Here is a 16,007-nt window from a genome sequence, read left to right as displayed (position 1 = left end):
TTGAACACTTCCTGAATTAGCCAGCATTTGTTAGCTATGCGGATAGTTTGGAGATGCTCAAAACTTGGGTGTTTTCCGAGAACCAGGGCATTTGAAATAACTGCACAGAGACCAGTATCCCGTCACCAGGTCACCCTTTGTTCACATGTACAGAGTACATGGACTCTGACCAGCCAGCTCAGAGCCATTCCCTAGAGTGAGGAGACTCTCTGAATCTCCTGTTTACATCTGTCAGACAGGGCTCCCCAGTTGGCCCAGGTTATCAACCCCAATCGGGGATCTCATACTCGATGGATCCATCTGGCCCTCGTGCCGATGACTGCATCCCTCCTCCCAGTTCCGGGGATATAGGCCTTTTCTTTATCTTGTAGCTTCTCCTGCAATGTTTTTGTCTCAGGTCTGGTTCCTCTGACTTGGACATGGGCAGCGTGTACCAGATCGTAGCCTGCCTCTTGCACCCGGAGCATCTGAGGAGAAATTCCTTCTCTTCTTCAGTGGCAACAGCATCATGACTGCATCTATCCTGGACGCTTCAGGTTTCCTCTATGCTAGACTGAGGGGGAGAATCCATGGTTTCTGACAGGCCTTCTGGCTGTTCGGTTTTGTTCCTGCCCCGTTTGCAAGGTAACAGCTTTCAGGTGATCCATATGTTTGTTCAGGAAAGCCTCACTTACCCAAACTTTGTATGTCACTGGACCTAACCTCATGTTGACCTCGCCTCATACCCCTGAAAGATCATTTCCGTGGTTTCAACACCAAACTTCGTTCCCCTGAAGTAAATTGTCTCTCTCGCTTAGAGGTGTCTTGTGCCCAGCAATGGTGCTCCTGCTATTGTTCACCCTCTCCCACCACCAGTTCCACGAATATCAGGTTTAATCCAATTCAAGCCTTTTCCCCATCAGCAATTCTGCTGGAGCTATCCCTGTAATTGCATGACAGGTGGTCCTATAAATAAACAAGAACTGGGACAATTCAGTATCGAGTGAAGCTGGAGGCTGTTCAAAATGTTTGGACTGCTCTTTCCAGCAGACCATTGGATGATGGATGATATGGAGCTATCCTTACATGTCAAATACCATTCAACTTTAGGAAATACTCAAATTCCCTGCTGGTAAATGATAACCCATTATCTGTGACCAACACTTCCATGCATGGCAAAAGATGCATGCAATTTTTCTATTGTCATCCCCATGTTTGCCGAATGAACTCTATACACGTCCAACCACTTTGAATGGACATCCACAATGACCAAGAACATTGAGCCCATGAAAAGACCAGCTTAAATCGACATGTAACCGAGACCAGGGTTTACCTGGACATTCCCACAAACGTGGGAGAGCTGCTGGCGGTAAGTTTTGTCCTTGTTTGCACTCTGAGCACTGCCCTACCAATGGAGCTATGTCGGCATCCAATCCTGACCACCAGACATAACTTCTTCATTTTGGAAACCCCTGGATGACGCTAGTTGAATTCAGCTAGTATCTGGCACTGACCTTTGCTTGGGAAAATCACTCTTGCTCCCCATAATAATATGCCATTCTCTACAATGATCTAGGCTCACCGGGTCCAGAAAGGTTTCAATCCTGTTTGCGATGACCCTTCGGTTTCCTCCATTACCACCAGCTATTTCAGTTTTGCCAGGACGGGATCTTTTTGTGTCTATAGTCGGATATTGTCCGGGGTGACTGGAAGGTGTCCAGAAAGTTTAAAACCAGAATAGACTTTTCTAGTGGCGGTACAACCAGTGGTGCATCTGCCAGAGGAAGGTGGCTTAAGGCATCTGCATTTGCCACCTGGCCCCCTGGATGGTGTTTCAAATTGTAATTGTACACAATGAGAATAAGCACCCACCACTGAATTCAACCTGAAGCTATGGGCAGCATGGCCTTGTCCTCTTTAAGTAGCTCTAGCAGGGGTTTGAAGTCCGTTACTATTACAAATTTACATCCATAATGGTACTGGTGGAACTTCCTCACACCCAAAGATGACCACCAAACCTTCCTCCTCTATCTGGAGATATTTGGGTTCGGCATCAGCCAAAGTCTGGGAAGCATATGCTATTGGGCGTTCCTCTCCATTAGGCCAACTGATGAGCCAACACTACCCCAACACCATACACAGGACATCACATGTCAGCACCACTTCTCGCTTGGGATCATAGTGGGCCAGCACCTTAGATGACAATAACAGCCTTTTCACTTCCCTCAAGGCTACTTCTTGGCTATGTGACCATTTCCAAGGCTGACCGTTTTTCAATAGCATGTGTAAGGGTCCCAAGATGGAGGCCAGGTTACGTATTAATTTCCTGTAATAATTCACCAACCCAAGGAAAGACCTAAGCTCCAGTACAGATGTGGGAGCCAGGGCACCTTTGATCGCCCTCACTTTATCTTCCAACAGGTGTAACCCAGTCTTGTTGACTCTGTAGCCCAGATAGGTCACTTAAGCTGCCTGGAACATACATTTTTCCTTTCTAAGGAGTACACCCGCCTGGGAGAAATGTTTAAAGGACTATGTCCAAGTTCTCCAAGTGTTCTTTATTGGTCTTCCCAGTTATTAGCATGTCATCTAGACAAACGGCAACCTGGGGTAGACCTTGTAAAATGTTCTCCATCATCCGCTAAAAAATTGTACGGACTGACGATACCCCAAATAGAAGTCTCATATATTGATACAGACCCTTATGAGTATTAATTGTAGCATACTTCTGAGAATCCTCATCTAACCACAATTTCAACTACACGTGGGTCATGTCCAGCTTCACGAAGGATAGTGGCCCCCACCCCCCACCGCCAATTTTGCGTACAAGTCCTCTATGTGAGGGATTGGGTACTCATCCAGCTGTGAGAATCCGTTTACAATTTGTTTAAAATCCCCACAAAGATGAACCAAGCCATCAGGCTTCACAATCGGTACAACCAGTGGCTGCCCATTCTGCAAATTGCACTGGTTTGATGATTCCTTTGCTTTCCAGCCTCCTGATTTCTGCCTCTACTTTTGCACTTCAGGCAAATGATACCGGGCGGGCCTTGCAGAATCATGGAATTGCTTCCTGGTCAACATGTAAGGTGACCTTGGTTCCTTTGATAGCCCCTGCCATTCCTGAAAAGTCTCTGGTTATTTAATTCGGACTTCACTCAGGCAGCCATTTTCTAATTGAAAAGCTTGAGCCAATCAAAGTGAATCTTTCTCAACCGATTCCGCCCTAATGGGCTTGGGCCCGAGACTCTTACTACAATCAGCGGTAACTGCACCAACTACTTCTCATAGGAGACCGGGACCAAAGTCGTGCCCTTAATCTGCAATGGTTCCCCAGTTTAGGTTCTCAGTTTGGCTGAGGTCTTGCACAAACTTAAAGGTTGGAGCTCAGAGCGAATTTTGCAATCACAAACACAGCTGTTCCAAAAATGCAGTGGGTCCGCAAGCGGTCAGAAGGATTACTCATTGGGGCAGATAAAAGCAATGTCTTTTACCCAGAAAAAAATACTGCATTCTTTCCACATTCTGGGCACAGTCTTCGAAGGCAGGATGGAATGAGTCAAGCTTCCCAAATAAAGGCATGATGCCTGAAATGCTTACCACAATTCAAAGACAACTGTTGCAAGTGAATTTTCTTCAGCAGCAAACTGTTTTCTCTCATCGCCACTAAAATAACTGCACAGAGGCCGGTATGCCGTCACCAAGTCATCCTTTATTTACATGTGCACAATACATGGGCAATGACCAGATTGCTCAGAACCAGTCCCTAGAGAGAGGAGGCTCTCCTGTTTATATCTGTCAGCCAGTGCTCCCTGATTGGCCCAGATTAACACCAATCAGGGATCTCATACTCGATGAAATCTACCTGGCCCTCATCCCAGTGACTACAGTGTTATTGGTTACTTGGTTGAAAAGGAACTCTGGAAAGTTTCACCATTAGGAGTGTTATGATCTGAGAGAGACAGAAAGAGAGAGGGGGCGTTTGTATAGGTTTGTCTTATTATAATAATTAAAGCTATGAAACTCAAAAGGTGAAAGTTACAGATGTATAGGATTCCTGACATAACCTGCGTGAATAAAGAACAGCATTACGTGGAACTGTGTAGCTATGTAGTGCTTTACTTATGTGGAGAGGCACAAATGCTTATGTTTCTATTAAATGTCTTTTTGTTGTAGCAACCATTTAAAGTGAGAGCTAATTTTTTTCATTTGAAGCATCACTTGCCTGTTAATTCACCTTTTAATTTACGTTGATTCAGATTAATGTTAAAGTAAATGTAACAATAAAAAAAGTGAAAACTTTCAGTAATTTTGTCTTTGGAGGTCATTTGGTAAATTTGGCTTGCAGTTCCCCCAAGGGGATTGTAACAATAATTATAATCAAAATAAATCACATCTGCGTTCAACATCTGTTTCACAAATACTTTGTTCATTATTGCTATTGCCGTGGATCCGCATAACTCTGTACTAGTATTTTTGGAATGTAAATATAATGCATTTTGCAAAGAAGTTATTCCAGTCATTAAAATGAGCAGCACTAGGAAGAACTGGAGACTTTCCAGTCTGTTACACAAGACCAGGCAATGAGAGCTTGCCACATTTCACTGTACGTTACAGCCAACCTAAGGCCACAAATGTTTGCTCAAAGTAAAACTATGCAGTTGTAACACAAAAGTGGTATTCTCCACTAACATGATGCTGGCATTAAGTCAAAAAGACCTTTTGCCTACACATAGATGAATAACATGGTACATGAACTTCAGTGGTAGTGCGATTGCAGGTATGTGGGTCATTCATCCCAATATATGGTGGATCGTATCAAACAACACATCCCTTTGGCTAAATAAAAACTGAAAGAACTGCGGATGCTGTAAATCAGGAACAAAAACAAAGTTGCTGGAAAAGCTCAGCAGGTCAGGCAGCATCTGTGAAGGAAAAAACAGAGTTAACGTTTCAGGTCTGGTGACCGTTCCTCAGAACATCCCTTTGGCTGTTCACAATGGGTAGAATATTGAGCATACTCATGCTTCCAAAACTCAGAACACTGGGGTGATGACAGTTTTGTCAAGTTTCACAGAGGTTTCTCTCTGCGAAGCCTAGTGAGATCTCCAACCTTATCTTAACAAACCTCTACCTAACTTGTCTCTAGAATGCCCCTCACACCCGATTCTAGCCCCATCTTATTACTCGCCATTCCCCGAACAACTCGTCCACCAAAAGCCTGGCATCCCTGGAGCACACTCCATCTTTAAAAAGGCCACAATGCACCCGGACAAGCATTGGCAATTACACATTGCCCCTCATCGGCAGCTTAATGGCACAGTAGCTACAACACAATGCTGCTCACGCACATAGCTGGCATGGCTGACACTCTATTGCACATATAACCCCATTCTCTCACCCTTTTCACTAATTAACCAACACACCACACAGTTTACCTGTCCTTAGCTACATCCCATTTAAACACCCTAACACCGCTACCCTATCCTCAATGCCCACTGTAGATCCACAGCTTGTCATTGTCCAAGTAGGGAAATATCATGCAGCCAACCAAATACAAACATAAGATTTTATTTGTATCCAGTAGAAGGGAACACGAGACCAAAGTTCATCCACAATGCAAACTAAATACTAGCATGATGACTAACAAATATTCTACAGTCCACTATGAACTGCTGCACCCAGCTCACATCTACTGGAACCAAGTGTCAATCAGGTCCTATCATGGCTTGCAGTTGAGCTCTGTTAATTACAAGGGGAGATTCCTCCTCCTCAATGTCCTCATCCTTCTCTGAAGAATACTCCAGTTCCTCTAGCTCCTCAGTATCTATTACAACACCACTTGCAATTATGCAGATGGAAATACACCAGGATGATGTGGCAATCTCTGTCCTGACTACACCAAAGGACAATGTTTAGAGGCAGCACGGAAAGAGAACATTGGTCCCTTCAATCAGGACTGGATTCAAGCCCAGAGCTCAGATTTCAGGCTCATGTTTAACACTCTATACATCCTTGTACATTTTTATGCAAACATTCATTCAAACTCTTATTTGCAATCCTTTGTCATATTAGGTTTGGTTATTGCAGTCAAAGGAAATTTAATACACTGAAGATAATTAAATGAAAAGTAATTCTATTTCACCAATAATGGCTCTGGTTGGTGCTCTACTGAAATTTTCAATGTTTTTTAACTTTCTAAAGGCCAAATCCAACATCGGTATCACTTACTTACAGCGGTCCCAGTTACTTTATTCTTGCCGGTGTCCGACAACATGAGCCTTGGCCTTTCACCTTGGTACTGAGTTCCAATCTTACATCTGTAATCTTAAAAATCAACAGGACTTTCCAAATGCATCCACTGCCTCAAAAGACAAGGTGGAAGGGAACATGGAATTGTGCTCACCTCAAGATTCCCTTCTCCATCATACACCATACCGCTTGGAAATATATTGCCAATCCTTCACTGTCACTGGGTCAAAACCCTGGAACACAGGGTTTGGTGCTGGGTCCTTTGCTGTTTGTTATATAGATTAACGATTGAGATATAAATGTAGGAGGTATGATCAGTAAATTCATAGAATTGGTGGTGTGGTCATAAAGTGCTTCATATACAATGAATTACTGTACTTGAAGTACAGTGACTTGTCAAGTAGGCAAACATGAACATTTTGCGTAACAACAATTCAAGAGGCAATGAGAGAAACTACTAGTTCATTGTTTTGGTGGTTTTGGAAGTACAGAGGAACACAAACAAAACAGAAATTGCTGAAGAAACTCAGCAGGTCTGGCAGCATCTGTGGAGAGAAAAATAGGGTTAATGTTTTGAGTCCAGTGACCCTTCTTCAGAACTGGATCAGAGGGACCTTGGTGTCACGGTGATACTAGTTTTCAATTTCAGATTTATTCTATCAAATTTAAGTTCCACAAGCTTCTGTGGTGGGATTTGATCTTAGTCCCCAAAACATGAGCCTGGGCTTCTGGATTGCTCTTCCAGTTACATTACCACTGCACCACCAACTCCCCAAAAGGTTTAAGAACCATGTACCAGCAAGTTATTGTTGTGTTGCAATTGTGGTGAAATATAATTCTCTGACCATTATCAGTTGGCTCAGTTGATCCTAATTGAGTCAGTAGTTTGTAACTTGTAGCTTGTGGTTCCATTCCATGATTTAAGCAGAAGCTCCAGGCTGACACTGTAGAACTGAGGAAGTGTGCATTGTTAGGGGTGTCATTATTGGGATGACATATAGATCATGTCGGAAGAAGGAATAAATACTTTGAGTGTATACACACACACACGCACAAATGTAAGAAGTGCATAAAGGCAGCACTGTGGTTCAATAGTTAGCACTGCTGCCTCACAGGGCCAGGGACCCTGGGTCAATTCCAGCCTCGGGTGACTGTCTGTGTGGAGCTTGCACATTCTCCCCATGTCTGCTTGGGTTTCCTCTGGGTTCCTCCCACAATTCAAAAATGTGCAGGTTAGGTGGATTGGCCATGCTAAATTGCCCATAGTGTCCAGGGATGTGTTAGGTAGGTGGATTGGCCATGAGAGATGCAGGGTGATAGGGTGGGATGCTCTTCAGAGGGTTGGTGTAGACTCAAATGGCCAAATGGTCTGCTTCCTCACTGTGGGGATTCTATGATTTCCTCAAGCCCTTCATGATACATGTTTGGCTACTTGACAATCACTGTACTTCACATAATTCATTGCACATGAAGCTGTTTTATGACATTTCTGAAAGATGTGATAGGAGGCTTTATGAATGGTTTGCTTTACTTTATTTACATTTTTCAAAATGTTAATAGGGTTGATAAAAGTTGGTATGTTATTATAGCAAGAAATATATTTTGCTCAGGGAATGTTAACATATCCATCACCAGTTGGTGAAGACTAAATTGCACAGTGACATTATAAGTCAAGAAGGTGAAACTCAACTAGTTGACATGGTGATCTGAACTCGATCAAGTTTCTTTAATCAACATCAGCAAAAGTATATTATCTGCTCATTTATCTCTTTACTACATGTGGACATTACCAGCAACATGGCTTCCAAATCTACCTAACAGTCCAAGACAAAACAGGGTTGTCCTCAAAGTATGTTGTGGTTTGTGACCGATCAAAATACAGAAGGCTGATTCAAGAAATCACCGAAAACATCAAGCAATTTGGTCAGGAATGTACAGAGGGGAAGTTGAGGTGTCAGAGAGAATGCACAAAACTCCAAACAAACTATATATATGACCCTTCCAGCCCACCTGTCCTGCATGTGACAGACTCTGCAGATCACGCACTGGACTCATCAGCCATCTCAGAACCTATCGAACCGGAGTAGAAACAAGTCACCCTCGATCCTGAGGTAGAATGAAGAAGGCACGAGTCATTACACTTGACAGTAATTCATCACGTGAAACAATCTGAAACATTTCACCATGACAAGGCGCTATCTAAATGCAATGGTTTCTTACAGAAATCAGTATGATAGAATTTCATTTATTGTGCGATGCATTTAATGTCAGCCAAAATAGTACAAAGGGATAACTAAAAAAAAACAGAGAAACATGACGCAAGTTTTAGGAAGTCTGAGAGAATTTCTAACCAAAGTATTGGAGTATTGCTTATACCTTTTCAATGCTGGAGATACACATCCCTTAAGATGATGTTCTTAATTATACAATGAATAGTACTGATTCAAAGATGATGCATGATACTTTTCAAGCAAGTTGATACATTTCACAGAAACACAGAATTTTGCAAGATTAAGCTAGAATGCATGACTGCCAAATGACTAAATTCAATAAATGGAGGTTGCTGTCTGTTTGTCTTCAGTAAACAGAAAAAAATCTTTTCAATGTCGTAAAACTACAAGTCGTTAGCAAAAATAGGATTTTTTTTAACAGGTTTGAATTGCAATGTTATATTCATGTCTATTTAGCTGCAGAATAGATTTTGATAAACAAAGTTAATTCATCAGAGAAAGCAGACTCTTCTCAAGTTCCTAATCAAGAATATTTGAACTATGCAGAATCCAGGAGCAAAAGATTGCTTCACTTTGTATCCTACATTGCTATAGCCTTTTGCACTGTTGCAGCTGGCAATTATCACAGCTTTGTGAATTCACTATCTTCTACTGTTGAGATACAAACCTATATCAATCAAGAAAGACTCAAGGTTCATCCTGAACTTGTGCTGATTTCAACTGTTACATTGTTACAATTGGTCTCAATAGAATCCCTACACTATGGTAGCAGGCCATCGAGTCCACACTGACCCTCTGAAGAGCATTCCACCCAGACCCAGACCCACACCCCCATCTTATCCCTGTAACCCTGTATTTCCCATGGCTAATCGTGCACATCTCCGTACGTTACAGGCAATTCAGCATAGCTAGTCCATCTTTGGACTGTGGGAGGAAACCGGAGCACCCCATACAGACACAGGTAGAATGTGCAAACTCCATACACTCACCTGAGGTGGAATTGAACCTGGGTCCCTGGCACTGTGAGGCAACGGTGCTAACCACTGAGCCACTGTGCCACCCCCTGAACTGTGGAGGGCATTGCAAATATTTGAAGATTTTCTTAGGGTGTGTCACAGTTGAAGGGAAGGAAATCTGGGTGTCTGGTAGTACTGAAGGGAATAGCTACCTGCAATGGCACTACGGGAAAAGATGACTCTTGAATGCACTAAATAGGGGTGTGAGAGAGAAAGAGATCTTATAGGATAACAACACTGAGAAGCATCCTACTTCAGCAACACCGAGGAGCCACCAAAGAAAGGATACCCAAAAATAAAGATCCTTGAGAAACTCTGGACACAACAGTTCAGGAAGTTGGAGATGTTCTGGCTATGATTTAATAGGTAAAGGGCAGTCACACACAGCTGAATAACAGAGGCGAAGCATTAAAGACATGTTTCACCATATCAAAGGCTGCAGAGAGGTCAGTAAATTATAATGGACCACACTTTCACTTGTAGCTTTGATTGAGACTGTTTTAGTGCTCTGGAATTCCTTGCCTAATGCTCTATGCCTATCTTGCTTCCTTTAAAACACTCCTTAAATCTTGCCTCCTTGAACAAGCTTTCTGGTCATATAGAATGATTTAGCATATGAGGTGGTTATCTGGTTCAATATATTGCATTTGAATGTTAGTCTGGATCACTGATTAATGTCAGGTCACCTTACCATTAAGTCACATATGTTAGTAGATCCAGGATTTGGACTTCTGTTCCCCTTTAACCAGCAAGTGAAATAAAGTAAGGAAGAGAATGTGCAGCGGGGAAAGACCATCGTCTAGGGTCTTTCTGTCACGGTACAAGAAGGATCTGTTCAATTGTTTTGGCACCTCCAAATGAATGTAAACAGTTACCTGCATAAGTAGAAAATGACTTTTTTTGCAACTGTAGAGAAGCTCAGAGAAATGTCAAAATTCCAATGTTTTGTTTGTTTTTTCCTCTCTGCAAAGATTGTACGTAACTGATTTAGAATATTTGTATGTACTTATAGATGATTTTTATGAATAAGGTATATTTTGGAAATGAAAAAAAGTGCTTTAAAAAAATGCACGAGCTGCAAAACATAATGCACATTTCCCACGTTAAAGTTCGAGCATCTGGTTTCCTTTTGAGGCAAATGCAAGTGTTTTCTCTGGGATGTATTGCCTTTGCTTGCTCTTCAAGAAATTCTTTCACAGGTAGATCCTATCCCAGGGTCACAGGGGGATCATTCTTCCATAGCAAAATTGCAAAGAAGCCACATATAGCATTGTTATCATGTATTATATACATATAAATACTTTGTGATCCCAGGAAAATAGTAATAATTCACTAATGCCGTTTAGGGAAGGGAACAGCCATCCTTACCTGGTCTGGCCTACATGTGACTCCAGACTCACAGCAATGTGGTTGAGGCTGAACTGCCCTCTGGGCAATTAGGGATGGGCAATAAATGCTGTCCTAGCCAGTAATGCCCTCATCCCATGAATGAATTAATAAAAAAGTTCAGCCTCTTTTTCTCCAAACTACAGTACAAAACTAATGTAAAAATAAACTGGCATATAAGTTCTGAGGAAGGGTTACCGTACCCGAAAAGTTGACTGATTTTTTCTTCACAGATGCTGCCAGACCTGCTGAGCTTTTCCAGCAACTTTGTTTTTGTTTCTGTGTATATTATCAGCTCTGTTTAGTCGGAGTTTTTTAAACATCTAAACAGAATCCGTAATCTTTTTGAAAGACAAATTCAAACCTATCGATACAGGCTCTCTCTGCAGGGCAATTGCTAACCACCTCCCCCCACCCCCCTTTTCCCGTTTGGCACTGGAGAGGGGTGGGCCGTGGGCAGCTCCCTCTGACCAATTCGTCGCGGCTGGAAGGGCCGCAGAGAGTTGCTCTCCGCCTAGTATAAAGCTGAACAGAAAGCGAGAGAGAGAGGCCTGTCGACAATCCTATCTCCTCAAAGATGGCGTTTGTTTGCTTTGTGCTGCGCTCCCTTGTGGAGATCCTGGTTCTTCCAGTCACCATTTTGCAATACATCGGTTTTTGGGACCCTTTGTACAAGAGGATGTTCCCGTACCTCATGCGCAGAATGACCACTGTTATCAACGAGAAGATGGATAAAGTGAAGAAGGAACTCTTCGGCCGGCTGCCGGACTTCGCCAGCTCCTCGGGGCTGACAATCTTGGAAGTGGGTTGTGGTACTGGTGCCAACTTTCAGTATTACCCCTGGGATTGCAAGGTCATCTGCACGGACCCGAACCCGAATTTCGAGCACCTGCTGAAGAGCAGTGGTGCCAAGAACAAACACCTGAAGCTCGAGCGGTTTGTGGTGGCGAGCGGCGAAGATCTGAGCCAAGTCGAGAGCGGCTCTGTAGACGCCGTGGTCTGCACTTTAGTGCTCTGCACCGCCCAGAATGTGGACGCGGTGTTGAAAGAGATTAAACGGGTGCTGAAACCGGTAAGAGAAACGGGATCAGCTCCCCTTCAGAAATGTTTCCAAAATCAAATGGTCAAAGAACTGTTGAGACTTTGTTATTACTTCTGCTACTTGTTTATTTATTGACCTTAGGCCTCTTGTATCAGTGTGAAATGTTGTGTAGAGTTTTGGTTCCCCTCTAATCAAGGGAAAGATATAATGGCATCAGAAGCATAGTCTCACAAGACTTCACAGGGAAAGAGGTTGTTTCCCCTTGTGGGAGGGTCTAGGGCCAGAGGGCAGAAGCTCACAATTGTGGGGGTTTACACATTTAAGGCAGACCTGGAGGAATCACCTCTCCGAGGGGAGTGGATCTGTGGAATTATTTACTCAGTGAGATGTTGAGGCATATTCAAGGCTGAGACAGACAGATTTTTGAACAGATTGGGAATCGAGAGGTATGGGGAAAATGGAGGAAAGTGGAGTTGGAAGATCATCCAATCAGCAATGACTGCATTGAGTGGTAGAGCAGTGTCAGTGGGCTGAAAGGCCTACTATCTGCTCCAACATCTTTATGGTAGAATGGTGGGAGTGGCCAGTTGTCCAGTAGAGTATTTACCACATCAGCAATTAACTTCTTGTTGTGAATTAAGGATTTTCACAACCCACCATTAAGTGATCAAGTAACAGCCACTTAAGAGCCTCAATTCACCACCAGTCCAATTACCTGCCTTCTTGACTGATAAGAAAATTGTCTGGACCTGTTCAGCCAATGGGCCATGGGGGGCAGGAAGGAAACATCTCTGCCAACTGCCTGCCCCTCTTCCATGGTTACATTCAAGCCAAGGTGTCATTGGCGATGGACCACGCAGTGTCCACCAATGCTCTTGCTGCTGTTAGAGCTGGGCACTGCGGGGGATAGAGTGGTTTATTTCCCCCTCCAACACCATTTTGATTTGGTACCCTCCTTCTCTCCCTACCCTCCCCTTCACATTTTGAAGGGAGCATTGCCCTTATTAGACTTTATCAAGTGGAACATTAACAATTACATGAATGTTTTCCTAGTGTTGGAGAATATAGAATAAAGTTTTCACACAGTGCTGTCTTTTTTTTATTGTGACATCTCACACACACGCACAGCCAGAGGTGATTTGAGAATAAGCACTACTGCTGGGCCCCCTTTAGGTGCAGTGGCAGTGTGGCAGGGACAAAAAAGGAAAAGGAAGAAAAGAGATAAGTGGCTGCTTCCCTGATCTGAAAACAAGTGCAACCTCTCTACTGGTCTATGGGGGGTGCAGATGTGGGTAGGTATGAGAGGGATGAAGGGCAAGGAGATGGCTGTGCAAAGTCCTATCCCACCATGACCCAAGAAAAAGACCTACCTTCTCACTGCTGTATCCTGTAAAGAACAGGCCTCCAGTGATCATCTCCAGGACAAGGAATGTATGTGGATTATTGGGATGTCTTCCAGGGCAGGTGGGACCTGTACAAGGAGGATGGGTTCCACCTAAACTGGAGGGGCATCAATATCCTGGCAGGGAGGTTTGTTAGTGTCACTGCTGGGGGAGGAGAAGGGGTGCTAGAACCAAAGTAGAGCAATAGGTCAGCAAATAAAAATGACTGAGGAGGAGTCAGAGACCATAGCCACGAAAGTCTAAGAGGAGGAACAGATAGGGAGAGGTTACTAAGCGCAGCAGGACTGAGTTTCAATCAATAATGTGGAGCTGGAGGAGCAGGTGAGTCAATGTTTTAGGCCTAGACCCTTCATCAGGACTGGCAGTTTGAAGTGCATTTGATTCAATATGAAGGGTATGACAGGTAAGGCAGATGAACTTAGATTAATACACAACTATAATGCTGTAGCTATTACACAGACTTCCTTGAGAGAAGGATAAGACTGGGATTTAGATCTTTCAGGTAAGATAGAGAGGGATTTTAGAGTTGCATTATTGATAAGCAGGAATATCACGGCTGTACTGAAGGAGGACACCTTTGGAGGGCTCATTCAGCAAGGCCACATGGTTAGAGCTCAGGAATAGAAAAGGTGTAATCACTTGAGGATTGTACTACAGCCAGCGGGAGACAGAGGAACACCTGGACATATTATGGAAAAATGTCCAAACAATAGAGTGGCTGTGGTGGATGATTTTAATTTCCCCTAAATTGACTGGGACCACCCTAGTGCCAGGGGCCTGGATTGGCGGGGTGGGGGGAGATGTTAGGTTTGACTAGGCTTTTTTTTTTCTTTCTTTTAAAGAGGTGTGTAAACAGTCCAATGAAGGAAGGGGCCAAATTACTTTTGGTATGAGCGAATGAGTCAGCCAGGTGATTGCAGTTTTAGTAGGGGGATATTTTGGGATTAGCAACCATAATTCTGTAAGTAAAGATCCTTATCCATAACTAAAAGAATAGTCCTCAGGTGAAAGTACTAAATTGAGGGAAGGCTAACTACCAGAATATTAGGCAAGAACTAGGGAATGTAGATTGTGGGTGGCTGTTTGAGGGTAAATCCACATCTGGCATGTGGGAATCTTTTAAAGGCCAGTTGATTAGAGTTCAGCACCAGCATATTCCTGTGAAAATGAAGGATAAGGATGACAAGAAAGATTGAAAGCTTTTTCAAAAAGGGAAAAAGGAGGCATCTGCAAGATTTAGAAAGTTGAAGACAGGTAGGGCCCTCAAAAGAATATAAAGATAGCAGGAAAGAACTCAAACAAGGGATTAGGAGGGCTGAAAGGGGCCATGAAATGTCTTTGGCAAACAGGGTTAAAGAAAATCCCAATGCATTTTATCCTTTTTTTTTAAAATGAGCAAGTGGGTAGCTAGGGAAAGGACAAAGGTGGGAATTTAGAAATGGAGCCACAGGAAGTGGATGAGGACCTTTTTGAGAATACTGATGCAAAGTATTCGTTAAGGAGTGGAACATGGTGGATGGGGAGTCTTGGGAGGAGTATGTTGATATTCTGGGGCATGTCAAGATTGAAAAGATATTGGGTGTTTTTTAAAAAGCATTAAAGGTAGACAATTCCCCAGGAATCTATCCCAGAATGCTGAGGAAGACAAGTGAGGAAATTGCTGGGGTCTTGTATGAAATATTTGTATCCACTTCAGTCAAAGGTCCCAGAGGACTGGAGAACAGCCAACTTTCCTCCTTTAAGGAGGACAACAGGGATAATCGGAAATTTACAAGTTGGTCAGCCTTACATCTGTGGTAATTCTTGGATTGGATTTATTCACATTTTGAAAAATATGGCCTTATTAGCAATAGGCAGCATAGCTTTTTGCCTCGAAGGTTGTGTCTCTCAAACTTAAATTTTTTTTTTGAGTAAGTGACAAATTTGATTCGAGGTAGGGTAGTTGATGTTGTCTATATGAACTTGAGCAAGGCCTTTGACAAGATCGCCAACAGCAGGCTGATACCAAAAGGTGAAGTCATGTGAGCTGGTAAGATGGATACAAAACTGACTCAGTCATAGAGTGTGGCGGTTGAAAGTTATTTTTCCTGACTGAGATCTGTGACCAATGGTGTTCTGCAGGGATCAGCACTGGGACGCCTGTTTGTAATGTCTGGAGGAGAATGTAGGTGGCCTGATCAGTAAGTTTGCAGATGAGACAATGACTGGTGAAGCAGTGGATAGTGAGGAGGATTGCCAGGGGATACAGAAACTGGAGTGGGCAGAGAAATGGCAGGTAGAGTTTAATCCGCGTGACTGTGGCCTTTCAGTTGTTTCAGCGGCCGGAGTCCGGGAGGAACTGCGAGGGCAGCCTGGGAAGGTGAGCTTTTCGATTATAAAAGTCTTACCTCGCGTGACTCCATTTTTTTGGAGTAAGTGAGGTAATATATTTGGGCAGTTGCTTTACCCAAAACACTACCTAGGTAGTGTCTCCCACCCATCCTCCTCCTCCAACCAAAAAAAAAAGTTCTGAGCGCTGATTTGGTAAGGCTACTAGGTTTTTTTGTTTTTTTTTTAATTTGTCTGTTTGGGAATTCAGAACAGTGGGAATGGATGTTAGGGCAGTTGTATGCTCCTCCTGTAGAATGTGGGAGGTAAGGGTCACCACTAGTGTCCCCACTGACTTCATCTGCGGGAAGTGCACCCAACTCCAGCTCCT

The 16,007-nt window shown here is 43.3% G+C and overlaps 1 protein-coding gene and 1 long non-coding RNA gene across 3 annotated transcripts in view; one reads left to right on the top strand and one right to left on the bottom strand.

Annotated features, from left to right (window-relative positions):
* Positions 1 to 11,664, bottom strand: part of LOC125487441 — a 67,534-nt gene extending 55,870 nt beyond the window's left edge. The window contains exons 1-2 of the long non-coding RNA XR_007265899.1: positions 11,556 to 11,664; positions 8,242 to 8,337 (exon numbers count right to left, since the gene is read on the bottom strand). This is a non-coding gene — a long non-coding RNA (uncharacterized LOC125487441). The remainder of the gene's footprint in view (positions 1 to 8,241; positions 8,338 to 11,555) is intronic.
* LOC125487440 (putative methyltransferase-like protein 7A) overlaps positions 11,303 to 16,007 on the top strand; it is an 18,386-nt gene continuing 13,681 nt past the window's right edge. For both annotated transcript variants that reach the window (XM_048618987.1, XM_048618989.1), the window contains exon 1: positions 11,303 to 11,936. In XM_048618987.1, coding sequence (XP_048474944.1) covers positions 11,442 to 11,936 — 495 coding nt within the window. In that variant the 5' untranslated portion in view covers positions 11,303 to 11,441. The remainder of the gene's footprint in view (positions 11,937 to 16,007) is intronic.

Source organism: Rhincodon typus, chromosome 41 (genome assembly GCF_021869965.1).
Source record: "Rhincodon typus isolate 14 chromosome 41, sRhiTyp1.1, whole genome shotgun sequence".
Taxonomy (NCBI): Eukaryota; Metazoa; Chordata; class Chondrichthyes; order Orectolobiformes; family Rhincodontidae; genus Rhincodon; species Rhincodon typus.
The sequence above is the reverse complement of the archived record's forward strand: the minus strand, read 5'-3'. Positions and strand labels throughout refer to the sequence as shown.